The 13,167-nt window shown below is 39.0% G+C and overlaps 1 protein-coding gene across 3 annotated transcripts in view; it reads right to left on the bottom strand.

Annotated features, from left to right (window-relative positions):
- ZNF292 (zinc finger protein 292) overlaps nucleotides 1-13,167 on the bottom strand; it is a 57,144-nt gene that overhangs the window by 18,375 nt on the left and 25,602 nt on the right. For 2 of the 3 annotated variants that reach the window (XM_042881858.1, XM_042881868.1), the window contains 3 exons: nucleotides 10,038-10,192; nucleotides 8,898-8,976; nucleotides 5,805-5,940 (listed from right to left, as the gene is read on the bottom strand). In XM_042881858.1, the coding sequence (XP_042737792.1) occupies nucleotides 5,805-5,922 (118 nt within the window). In that variant the 5' untranslated portion in view covers nucleotides 5,923-5,940; nucleotides 8,898-8,976; nucleotides 10,038-10,192. Of the gene's footprint in view, nucleotides 1-5,804; nucleotides 5,941-8,897; nucleotides 8,977-10,037; nucleotides 10,193-13,167 lie in introns of those variants that run through there. The other variant, XM_042881878.1, reaches the window with a different exon arrangement.

Genomic DNA, 13,167 nt, shown 5'->3' with positions numbered 1-13,167 from the left:
AAAATACTTTTTAATTTTTAAGTGATGTTGCTGGTATCTGATGGTGGGTGCTCTGATTATTCAAAATAGTTCCATGCTGGCTGCTTAAATTCTAGCCTTCCCTGATCCAATATCTTTCCCTTGATAATCTCTCACTAGTGATGGTTGTATCCTTGAACATCTCTTCAGTGGGACATTCTTCAGAAATGTGCCTGCTACACTTAAACCTATGAAAAATTCAAGAACTTAATTCCTGACATCAAGGTTTAAATCTCTAGGGATAATCAGAATCAGATAAAGGAAAAACCAAACAGAACCCTCCCTTCTTACATGGTTATTTCAGAACATTTTTCCTCTGGATAGTTCCTCCATTCATCCTCAGTATCTGCTGAGGTGATAGCAATGACAGCAGGGGCTTAGTTTTGGAGGATTTCACGATAACTACAAGGAAATGACAATATCTAGGACGGAAAAAGAGTGGCTCATGCTGAAGAGTGCAAGCCACACTGACAGAAAGAGATGGTGGATGTGCAATGGTGTTTTTACCATTCTACAGATTCTTACACAACTCAAAATACTTAGCCATACTTCAGTTTTCAGTCTTTGGAATCCTAGGCAATATGGCTCATCAGATTAGGTATCCAACTTCAAGAAAGGTAAATTCCGGTTGTTGCAAATTCACATCAGTCATGACTTGAATCACGACTAAAATTAGGAATGACCTAAAATGAAACATCTGATAGTTCAGGAGGCTAGTAAGACAAAAGACCCACTCCTAAGTGAAGACCATCTTACTAAGGTTTCCTTCCCTTACAAATCGATGAAGCAGGGAAGCATGGAAAATTCCTCTCTCCAGATACAAGCACTGGTTGCTCATTAGTGTTCTGATGCAATCTCAAGAAAAATGACAACCCTGCAGTTGAAACCTGAAACAATGGCAGATCCAGTCAACACAAAAATGCAATACAACACCTGATAGTCATATGAAAACGGTTCTGAGTACTAAGGCAAATGAATCACTTTCAGACTTGTCAGTGATCACAGTTAGTGCTGTCATCTTGAACTTAATGATGTGGATAAGATTTCACTTGCGTATGTCTAAATTGTATTTCTAAATTTCTTTCTGCTTCAGTACTGGGACTAGTTAGTCCCACTATTGAGGTCAGGGGAAAACGGTTGAGCAGTGGTCCATAGTGAAGAATGTTACCAATATATTCATAAGGGATCTCTGCAATGCTGTATGGGAATGTTGGTACTTTGCTATCTTAGTGACCCAGTGGGATCACGTAACTTTGGTTAATCTCTCAAGTCTCAACTGTCCGTGATGCTACATAAGCCAAACTCAAAATTTGATAAATATTACTTAAAGACACAGGAGACAGGTTTAGGAACAAAAAAAAGGACAAGAAAACGTACATGAACAAACAAGTAGTTGATAGCACCTGAGCACACTTTTAAGAGATAATACTGGTGAGGAACCAGGATTTGAACCAAGAAGTTGCAGGCCTAGACATAACTGTTGTGGGTGCTATTGTATAAAGACACAGATAAGGATCAGAAGCAAAAAAAAAAAGTTTGTGGAACTGAAATATACTGAGGGGGGAAATCTGTTTTTCTTGGAACTGTGTGGACATCCTTCAGTACAGGACATACAGTACCAAGCAGATTCAGGAAACTGAAAAGGAGATTCTTTCAGGAAAAAGAATGGAATACTCTCAATCTCAGGGGGGCAGTCACAAGTAGCGCTATCAGCTCCAGATGTCCACTCATGGGGACCCACAGATGATCTTCAAAGTCCCTAGTGACAGTTCAGTTTCAGAAAATAAATTATCTTCAGAGTCACAAGTCAAGAATAACACAAAGGTATCAAAGTATATAAAAATGTATATATAAGTACACAAAAGACGAAAAGACAATGCCTATGTTCCACTTGCAGAGGTAGAAGTTTTATTTTCTTCAGAAACAACTTAAATGGGTTATCATCATTATAGAAATTGTCAAAGAGGCTTATTTGGTGACATTTATCACACAATCTGGTAACTTAAGTCAGACTTCCCAACATTTACGTTCACAGATGGGTAAATAAACCAGTCAATACCAATGTTTGTCACTCAAGCAGGTGACAAATCAAGCAACTTGGAGAGTATTTCCAATTTGAAAACATTTTATATACATGCACACATGCAAATATGTATCTATAACATCTATAATTATTGCAATACAGTTCATGACAGATTTTACTATTTTGTAACACTGCAGGTTCATAGCACTGTATTAACATCTTGTAGAGAAGTAGGAATATCTATCAGCATCAAATAAATCAGTGACAGGTACACTGTTCTTGTCAGCACTCCAACAACTGAGCACCCACTGTCTTTCTTTTTTTTGACCTCCTTAGCGTGCGGATCCTTCCAGACATACAGTCATCAGAAAATTGAGCTGTGCACTCAGGAGAAGTCACTACTTAATGACAGGGCCCTCAGAGAACAATTTCCCTATCATTTTATGAAATTGGCACTTCTGGCTCGTATTTAAGTGGGATCTATTCAACAATCCATTCCTAAAAGTGGAAGAGCAAGAGTCCAGTAAACCAGAGTTTATACTTGCTTGACTATAATCAGAACAAATCAGATGTGTTATCCAGTCAGTTATAATTGTCCTTCACCCTATCTATGACATTTGATCAATTTGAAAACAAAGAATTTAAAAAATATCTAATTCTGTGATGAAACAGACACCTAGTTGTGTTTGCTGCAGCAGATGCAAAGAGGCAAAATGACCTTCAGGAATCAATGGCAGAGATATTCGAGATGATAACTGACCGAATTCTAGCAGCTGTTCTTTTGGTATTCTGGTTCATTTGGTTCAGAATCTGAATGGGATAAAATTTTACTGGTTCCGTCATAATTGAGGCTTACAAGACTGAAAATAAGATAAAATTAAGATGATGCAATAAATAAAAAAAAAAACCGACGACAGGAAAAGAGGATGGTGCTTAGGTAAAAACATTTCCAGTCTCAACTGTTACAGTTGCTCAAGTGCGTGCAAAGAAGAGCAACAAAGCTGGTGAAGGGACTGGAAAAAAGAGACTTATGAGGAGTGGCTGGGGGAACTGGACCTGTTTCAGCTGTAGGAGGCTGAGGGGAGACCTCATTGCTTTCTATAGCTACCTGAGGCTGCAGCAAGGAGGGCGTCTCTTTACTCAAGCAACAAGTGATAGGATGTGAGAAAACAGTCTCAAGTTGCACCAGAGAAGGTTTAGATTGGATATTAAGGATTTTTCCTCATGGAGAGGGTGGTCAAGCATTGGAAGAGGCTGCTCAGTGCAATGGTGGATTCCCCATTCCTGGAGGGATTTAAGAGAAGTGGAACCAGGGGTGAGGGTTCAGTAATGGGACTCAGTACATCAGCCTGGTGGTTGGATTTGATGATCTTGGAATGTCTTTTCCAAGCTATATGCTTCTAAGATCTCCAACAAATATGTATTTGTACTAATTGTTATGTAAAGACTGCACTGAATTTGCCAATTATAGCATTCCATGTAACAAGCTGACTACTTGAAAGAGATCTGTAATAGCAAAGAACAAAATCCTGAAAGCAAAGTTCGCAAATACTCTGGAGATTATTAAACTGAAATTAATGTTGAACGGTTTGTACATTGTCTTCATTATCTGAATGGGAAAGCAAACAGTGCTTTTGAATACAGGGAAGCCACATAAACTCATAAGCACCAAGCACACATTTTTTTTTAATTTTTACTTTTTAAAATTTAAATCTGTTTTTCACTGAACAGAGCTCTAAGTCAAGAAACTTGTCATTACCTTTAGAATTTTCTTCCTCGCAAATGTTGTGTACACTGGTGAGACTTTGCAGAAGGGGTAACGCTTACTTTTGATGACATTTTATCGTAACATGTAATCTTGTACAATTTAGGCAGGCAGAATTTTCTACCATCAAGAGAAGTAATAACTCTAACAGGAGTCACTCAAAAGGGCAGTCAGTCCTTGGAAGAAGCATTCAGAACTAAAAAATCCCCTGCAGTGGCAGTAGAAGACTTATTAGGAAAACACTGATAAGATGAATACTCATCACGAGATTCACAAGTGAGTTCAGAAGGCACTCAAATACAAGGTAATCAAATACTAATTCCACCTCTCTTAGAAGCATCTTACTGCTGCTAAAAGACGGTTGATACAAAGCTACTATTATTAGAGTATTCTGGAATATTATAAAATCACATACCAATCTAACCTCTGTATTATGTAATTAATAAATTATTAGAAGGGACAAAATGCAAATCTTGTGTAAGAGTAAGGATGATTCTGTAAAAATCATCATATTATATATTCCTTGCACTTATCAGAGGGAGTTATGAGAATCTGGGTAAGAGAGATTCAGTCAATTTTCTGAAGGTATTAAAGGAAGTATCTGAAAGCCTGTTAAGACACTAAGCAATCTCGGTATTAGAAACCAGATACTTACATGGATAAGTTAGCAGGTGAAAGTAGAGAAAGAAGAAAGACTCTCTGTGAATTCACTGAGGACCTTTTATAAACTAGCACTTTTATAAACATTTGGAAAATGGAGTAGCACACAAAGTGACAAAATCTGCTGATAAAAGTTTATTAAAATAAGTCAATTGTAGAAGACTGAAGAGGACTGCACTTTAGTAAGTGATACAACAGCCAAAATGCAAATGCTCATAAAAAACCCCAAGTGATTTCTGTGGGAAAAAAAACCCCACAAGCATAACTTTATATGCAGAAAAATAGATTGTGTCTTAGAAAAATATCATGAAGCTGTGAAACACATAGTACTACTCAGTGAACAAAGTGACACTAAAACAGGGCTTTAAGAAAACACCGCTTCAGTGTTCAATCGAAAAGTAAGCCTAATATTAGGAAATCATATGATAGGGACACAGAACGAAGTGGGAATTCAGTACATGTATATCTTGATTGCTGAATAAACCTCAGCCCTTTGTATCAGAAATGGCCAGTGAAGTTGGAATACAGTATGGAAGACTAAAAACACCACAACAGAGAGACAAGCAGGGATACAATAGCAATCTAACAAACCACACTTTACTGAAAAGATGCATTCATTAGAAGATGCAAGTAATAGTCTACTTTTTCATAAGTAGAGAATATCACACAGTGTGAGCAATATGCTAAACGTAAGAGAAGCTACTTCACTCGAGAACTGCAGTTCTGCCACAGACGCTTAGATGATGCTTCATACAGATCCTAAAAGCAATTAGGCAGCCTCAAAGGATTAAAAAACAAATCAGTTAAGACTTCTTAACACAGAGATAGCAATTCTGAATTGCAAATCACTGGCACCTGCAACAAGAAATCAGGAAAATATCACTGTACATCTATGTTGTTTGCGCACTGTTCCCTACGCAACTGCTGTTAGTCAATCTCAAAATTCTAGTTTAAATTAATATTCAGTAATGTCCCACTTTGCATTTTATAGGTGAATAAATGCTGTGCTCATTTTAAATATAATTTCACTTCTTATGTTAATTGGTTTTTGTATAGCAAAACTGAACTTACCTAATTTTAAAATATGTAATCTCCCCTTACACAGATTATAGAGACCTCCAGCTATGATTACATTTTATGCAAGTTACTAACACTGCATTATTGATAAATTTTATGAACATACTGTTTTATTAATTCAAATAATGCTACAAAAATATATTTTATTTATATAGCTTATAAATGAATCACAACCTATATTGAACAAAAGGCTTATTTATAACAGTAATATTCCAATGCATTAAAATTCATTTTTTCTCCAATGATTGTTTTAAATTTTACCTTTTTCGGGATCCAACTGCTCCTGGGAAAGAATACTACACAAGACTGGGTTCTTCCACACTCCCTTCTCTTGAGTAAGTGTAGTTAAAATATGCAGTTCCCCGCTGCCATTTTCCATCAAGTTTTTATGAGCCACCTGAAGGATGTATTTTACAAAACAATGTGTTGTTAAAAAGAAAGAGAAACATGTCTTTTATGTTCTTTTATATCTTACATAAAAACAAACAAAAAATCTCCACAAGCCACCAGACAAAGAGTTAAATGCATATCAAAATAACCTTAGTATGCAGCCTGTAACAGCATTACTTTTAGTCCACTTCCTAAGATTTAGCCAGAGAAACCTCAATCTCAGGAGGGGGACTGAACATCCCCGTCTTGCAGTGCGATTTATCAGCAAAGCTACTTCTGAAAACAGAATTTTGAAACGTGCTGCCCTTTTGAAAACTGAGGATGAAAAAAGTCTCTTGCACATATACTGGTGTGACATCAACTATAAGACCTGATGGTTCTACTCAAATATGACGAAGGTAGACTGGATTCCTAAAATTAACTGAAATACTTTCTTCCACACCTCAATAGCAGGATTTGTTCTGGAAGCAGAGTTCTATTTGGGAGCAAACTAAATTGACTGAAAACTCTGAGGATTACATAGCAACGCACAATTAACGCTAGTCCTGAAAGAGGAAATTGCTCATTTCCATCTCTTCACATTTCTTTTACTTTCCCACCTGCTCTGAAGACTATGGAGCCTCCCGGCATAAACATGTCCCTTAGGAGTCAATCTGCATTAGACAGATGCTAGTAAAAAATCACTGTGAAAATCAGCTTTGGATTTTCCTTTATTATTTAGGCTGAAAAATATGAAGCAAATGTATCTTGTCTTTTTTTGCTGTAATTATTTCACTCTCTCTACCCCACTACATATTTTGATAAATTACAGAATTTCTCGAGTTGGAAGGGACCAATGAGAGTCACAGAATGGCCTAGGTTGAAAAGGACCACAATAATCTACAAGTTTCAACCCCCCTGCTATGTGCAGGGTCACCAACCACCAGACCAGGCTGCCCAGAGCCACATCCAGCCTGGCCTTGAATGCCTCCAGGGATGGGGCATCCACAACCTCCTTGGACAATCTGTTCCATCACCACCTTCTGTGTGAAAAACTTCCTCCTAATATCTAACTTAAATCTCCCCCGTCTCAGCTTAAAACCATTCCCCCTTGTCCTATCACTATCCACCCTCATAAACAGCTGTTCCCCCTCCTGTTTATACGCTCCTTTCAAGGACTAGAAGGCCACAGTGAAGTCTCCCTGGAGCCTTCTATTCTGCAAGCTAAACAAGTCCAATTCCCTCAACCCTTCCTCGCAGAAGTGCTCCAGCCCTTCCTGGCTGGAGAATCACTGAGTAAAATTTCTGTCTCCATGCAGGACCACCCCAAAACTCAAACCCTGCGCCTAAGAGCATTGTCCAAATAGTCTCTGAACTCTTGCAGCTTGGGGCCACGACCACTTTCTTGGTGAAGGACCTCATCCAAATCTCCACCTGCTCTTTCCCTGACACAGCTCTATGCTGTTCCCTCAGGTCCTGTCACTGTCACCAGAGAGCAGAGATCAGCGCCTGCCATCCCAATTTCCCTGATGACAGAGATGTTGGCCACCATGAAGTCGCCCTTTAGTCCTTCATAATTTTTGTTGCCCTCCTTTGGACACATTCTACTATTTTTACATACTTCTTGTATTGTGAAGTGCAGAACTGCCCACTATACTCAAAATGAGGCTGCACCAGTTTTGAGTACACTGGGACAACAACTTCCTTTAGCTATACTGTGCCTGATGCGCCCCAGGATAGAGTCTGCCCTTCTGGCTGCGGGGGCACACTACTGATGCACATTGAGCTTAACATCAATAACATCCTTCCTTCCTCTGAAGGGTTGCACTACAGCCACCTGCACCCCAATCTATAAAGTACATACAGGATTACACCATCCCAGGTGCAGAATCTGGCATTTGCTCTTGTTAAATATTATACAGTTGATTATTGCTCTGTGTGATCTACCAAGATCTCTCTTTCAGTCCTCTCTAGCCTCAGGGCAGTTGATGGCTGTGTAGTTTAGAATAATCTGCAAAATTATTTAGCGGGCATTCAAACCCAGTGTCCAGATCATTGATAAAAATACTGAAGAGAACTGGCTGTAAAATTGGGAATACCAATAGTGACTGGCTGCAAGTTCAATATTACCCCATTTCTACAACCCTTCAAGCCCTATCCTTATGCCAATTATTCACTCATCATATTTATACACACCTAATTGCAGGCTGGATATTTTGTCCGGAAGGATACCATGAGGGACAGTATCAGAAGTTTTTCTAGAATCCACAAAACTCCCATTCCTTTTGTTCACTAAGTATGTAATCTCATCATAAAAGGATGTTAACTTAGTAAGGCGTAAGTTCATAAATCCATATTGGCTTTGATCAATACTTGATCAAAGTACTTTGTCATTTAAATATTTTTCAATAACTCACAAAGTAATATTCTTCATAATTTTGCCCGGCATAAAGGTGAGACTGAGGCCTGTAATTGCCAGGGTCTTCTTTTTTGCCCTTCTTGAAAACTGGAATAACGTTTGCAAGCTCCCAGCCAACTGAGAAGCACAATTTGTTTCAACACCCTTCTCTGAAAGCAGAGCTCTAATTCCTAACCAACTAGTTAGCCCAGCAGAAGACCTAAAAGTCTTGATAGATCTTGATAGATCATTCAAAAAAATAAACCTCCAGTGCACAACAGTAAACAGCAAAAAATAACTTAGACAATATTGTTCCATCTCTAAAGGTTTTTAAAAAAAGAAGTATAGTTTAAAGAGTGAACTTCTTTCAAATATTTAAAAGGAGTTTTTCTCCAAACCTGCTACATGAACTATGAAAGAGACAAATGATACAATTGACAGCAATTGTTTCAAAGTATACTGAATTTAAAGCTGAAGGGTTTGATCTTTATCATCCAATAGGAAACAAGTCTTCAGGCATGCTACATAATATCCTTACATTTCCAACACATTTTAAAAGCTAGAAAGTCTCCACTGCTCAAACTCACCTGTACAAAAGCCTGAAACTCTTCCCATTTATTTTCAGGTAAATCAAGGGGCAGACATAACAGAAGTTCAATACAGCTTCTGAAAGGCAAATATGAATAGTATCTGATGCATTTTTTTGCTTTTAAAATGTATAATAAGCAGTTTTTTATTCTAGTATCCAAATAGCCATTTGTTTAAAATGCCAAAGTTGCAATACGGGTTCTTCTGTTCGAACAGATAAAGAGAAGGTGATCTTGGATACTTTTGCATAATTTAGAAAAAGCAGACTCCCTAGAAAACACTAATTCCAACAAAAAAAAAAAAAAGAACAAATGAAAGAATTTTTCATTGAAGTCCAACACTGTAAACAACGTGTTAACAACTGCGTAAATTGATGCATTTTCACACTGCGTGGGGATCAATACTAACAACGTACTTCGTGCTAGGGATGGTGACTTGTCCTACATCAGAGGAGTCCTAAAGACTGCTCCATCTCCAATAACCAAAGACATTCTTTCTCATATGCAGCATTCACCATGAGGAAGGAAAGTGTCTCCCAGCTGCACTGGGGCTGGCTAGGATGGAACTCATATTCTTCATGACAGCTTGTATGGTGTTTTGACCAAAACAGTGACTTTAACAGCCATTTTAGCTTCTGTTCCACGCTGTTCATACAGCATCAAGGCCCTTCCTTTCTCACTCTGCCCCTCAGTGAACAGACTGAGGGATGTGCAAGAGACTGGGAGATGGCACATCCAGGAATATGACCTCAACCAACCAAGGAGATGTTCCGTGCCATGCAACATCCTGCTTAGCAGTAAAGAAGGGGCAAAAGGGAAAGGTTATCCATCTTTTGCAGAGGAACTGGCTGAGCATCAGCCTACCTATGAGAAGTGTTTAAATCTTGTTTTGTTCTTCCACTTCTCACTTACTTATTAAATAATTATTATCTTGGCACACCACAAGTTTTCTGCTTTTTATTGTTCTTTCCTTGCCTTTCTCAGCAAACAGCTGCATGGTGCTTAGCTGCCTACCAGCATTAACCCACACCACCAACCTATTTAGAGTTTTTATAATAGTAAACTGAACTGAGAAAGCATTCAGACAGTGAAAAGTTATTACTATACAGTTTGGGCTTAGTAAACAAAAAACATACTCACAGTGCTAAGCGTTCGAGCACAAAGGCTACATTTTCACACTCAGAGGTAAGATAAGGTCGTGCCTTAACATAACTTCGGATAGCCACTGTATACACCTCCAACAGGGGCAGAGGATCTTCTGATGTTTTCCACTTCTCTGCATACTCCAACAGGGTCTGTTCAGGGAGAGGAAGAAACACAAAGTTTAGGAACAAATACAAGTTTTTAATTTTGTACTCCTCGCTAACAAGACTTTCCTCCTTAATGATTACATTTATTGCCTTAATAGGAATTACGTAGGTCGCTCCAAAAGTAGTGCCTCCTACTTATTTCCATGAAAACAACAACAGATACAAAGGGCACAACAACAGCAAATTGATAAAACAAAATTCCAGCTGCAAAACATTATTTTGCACATAGTCATCACCATTAGCTATGCACTTTTGCCAGAGATGAACAAGACTCTGCATGCCACGCTTGTCAAAATCTGCAGCAGTGGAGGTGACCCGCTGTCACCACTGCTGAAATGCACCACTCACTGCAGCACTGTGCTCATGCCCTCTGTTTGGCCTCCATTACATCCAGCAAGCTTTGATGAGTGATCAGTAGGTGCTACTTCTTCCATATGGAGGAATTCAATGCCACACTTTCACTTCATTCACGCTTCCATGTCAAACGCCCTGTTTTCATACTGCCTCTCAGCTGCCATCTGTCACATGGCAATAACAACAGAATATTGACCAGAAGGTTTAACCTCTATTGCCATCCCACCAACGTTCACCTCTGACACAGCAGACCAATGCAATAAAACAGAAAGCATTACCCTCGGAGCAGTTATCGTAAATGTTTTCAGAAATGTATTTTTTCCATAAAACACACAGTTTCATAAAAAATTGAAACTTACCTCCCCCCAGCACAATAAGAATTGCTCACTGATCATACAAAAACCAAAGGAGTGACAATTTCCCCTCATCGTAACACCAGATGATTCTGTCTGCGTTCGCATTTTCTGAATATAAAAGCCTAAAGATCACATCTGGAAACACAGATAACCTTTTTTCTCCCCCATACACTCATAAATAAGGCACTGAAATAAACATTTTTAGATGCACATCTGTACAGTTTAGCTTCTAAAGCAAGTAAATAAAAGCATTATCTTAATTTTAAATTCTATACTTTCAGGAACAGTTTTACCTTTCCTCTCTTCTGCCATCTTGCCAAACTAAGCATTTAAGACTACAAATATACACCTAAAGCTCATTAGTTAAAAATCTACTTTCCTACTTGCCATATGAATAGAAAAAAAAATGTTTTAGAAAAAAAAACTAAATAGAATGAACTAATTAGAATAGGACTAATTAGAACACGCAACTCTGCAGGGATAGGAAAATCACAACCATCACCAAAAGTACAGAAGGCTTCCATTCATGTCAGGGAGGTCAGCGGGACTCAGACACGTATTTAAGTTGGAAAAATGAGTATGGTTCTCACATCAACATACAAAACTTCCCCCTTAGATCCCTGCTCTCAAGCCTAGGGCAGCATAACTGGTAGGCAGACGACTTCTGCACTACTGCGGACTGTAGCCTGATGCATTAAGATGATGGGTGTTGCTGTTTACTTTTTAGGGTGCAACAGATAGAAATCTCACAGTAACAAACAGCAATTTACGTCATCCAACACCCCGCTCAAAGAAGGAACATTAGAATTAGCTGTTTGGAGTAACACCCTATGAGGATACTCATCCCAGTAAGTATCCTAAGGACAGAGATCCTACAGTCTCTAAGAGTAACCTGTTCCTGCTTTTGACTAATGTTTACTGTGGCTCTTTCTCACCAGTATCATAATGCAGCCCCACAAGTGCTGAGTAAAGGGACTGATTTCCCCCACGGCTGCACTCATGTTAATACACATGCACAGGGTGGGCTGCTCAGCTCTCAGTCTAGCAGGACAGCAGGGCTTTCCCAGCAGAGCTGCTCCCCAGCAGTTGGCCCCAGGCTGCAAAAGCACAGGGCGTTCCCTACCACGTGCAGGGCCTCAGCTTGCCTCAGCTGAACTCCCTTAGCCCATCCCTCCAGGCTGTGGAGGTCCCTATGAGTAGTAACCCTGACTTCCAGCATGCAGACTGCTCCCATCAATTCAGTACCATCTGCAAGCCAGCTCAGGGCACACTGCCCTCTCATCTCATTCACCAGTAAAAAGTCACAGAGCTTGTGCTCCAGCGTCAAGGCCAGACAGGATGCCACAGGCAGCCTGCTGCCACCTGGACTCTGTACTACACATCACAGGTCCTTGAGACACACTGTTCAGCTACCTTACTATATTGCCTGCATAAGCAGGCTGTTTTATGATTTATAAGGATACTACGGGAGACAAAGTCCAGGGCATTGCTGATACCAGGTAGAAAACAAAACACTACACAACATTAGCTGCTGTCCTCTCATCTGCAGAACCAGCTATTTCTGCATGGCAGGAAACCAAGTTTGTCAACATTAAGGTATTTCACATAGCTCCTACAGTCAAGGCCATCAGTAAAAGTCATGCTTTCTCTTTTTATGTCAGATGTAATTAAAATACTTTTGACAATATCGGTTCAACTCTGTCGAAGTTTTTTTCCTAGAGAAGAGAATTAGAAATAGTCCTCTGGACAATAAAGTTTTTCTGCCACAGAATGTCTCATATACCTGAATAAAAAACAATGAAGTGCAGCCCAGCTAATTTCAACATGCAAATTAAAATGTAACTCTTAATATGTAAATATAACAATATTAGTGAACTCTTTATGCCTGGGATATAATGCAACTCGAACTATCAAATTAGACTTTGAGTAAGCCATCTCTGCCTTTACGTATTAAAAAGAGAACAGAATGTTAATTCTTTGGCACAGACAAGTCTGTCACAGTAAAAGGCAAACCAAAACTAAGTTTATTCCTGTCTTCTACTCTTCAGTTTAATGCAACTCAAATTCAATACTGCCTTGTCTATGTCACACATCTGTCCTGAGTTAGCTAATGGTAGTATTAAGAACATGCTTAAAATTCTCCTGTTTGCCAAAACAAACACTCATTAAAAAGAAAAAACAAACAAAATCCGTGTTAAACTGAATCAGAAAACGTTTCAGTGTGCTTGTTTGCAGTCACAATACCACAGC

This window comes from Lagopus leucura, unplaced genomic scaffold (assembly GCF_019238085.1).
Source record: "Lagopus leucura isolate 7727_CA_CO unplaced genomic scaffold, USGS_WTPT01 Super-Scaffold_73, whole genome shotgun sequence".
NCBI classification, from domain to species: Eukaryota; Metazoa; Chordata; class Aves; order Galliformes; family Phasianidae; genus Lagopus; species Lagopus leucura.
The sequence above is the reverse complement of the archived record's forward strand: the minus strand, read 5'-3'. Positions and strand labels throughout refer to the sequence as shown.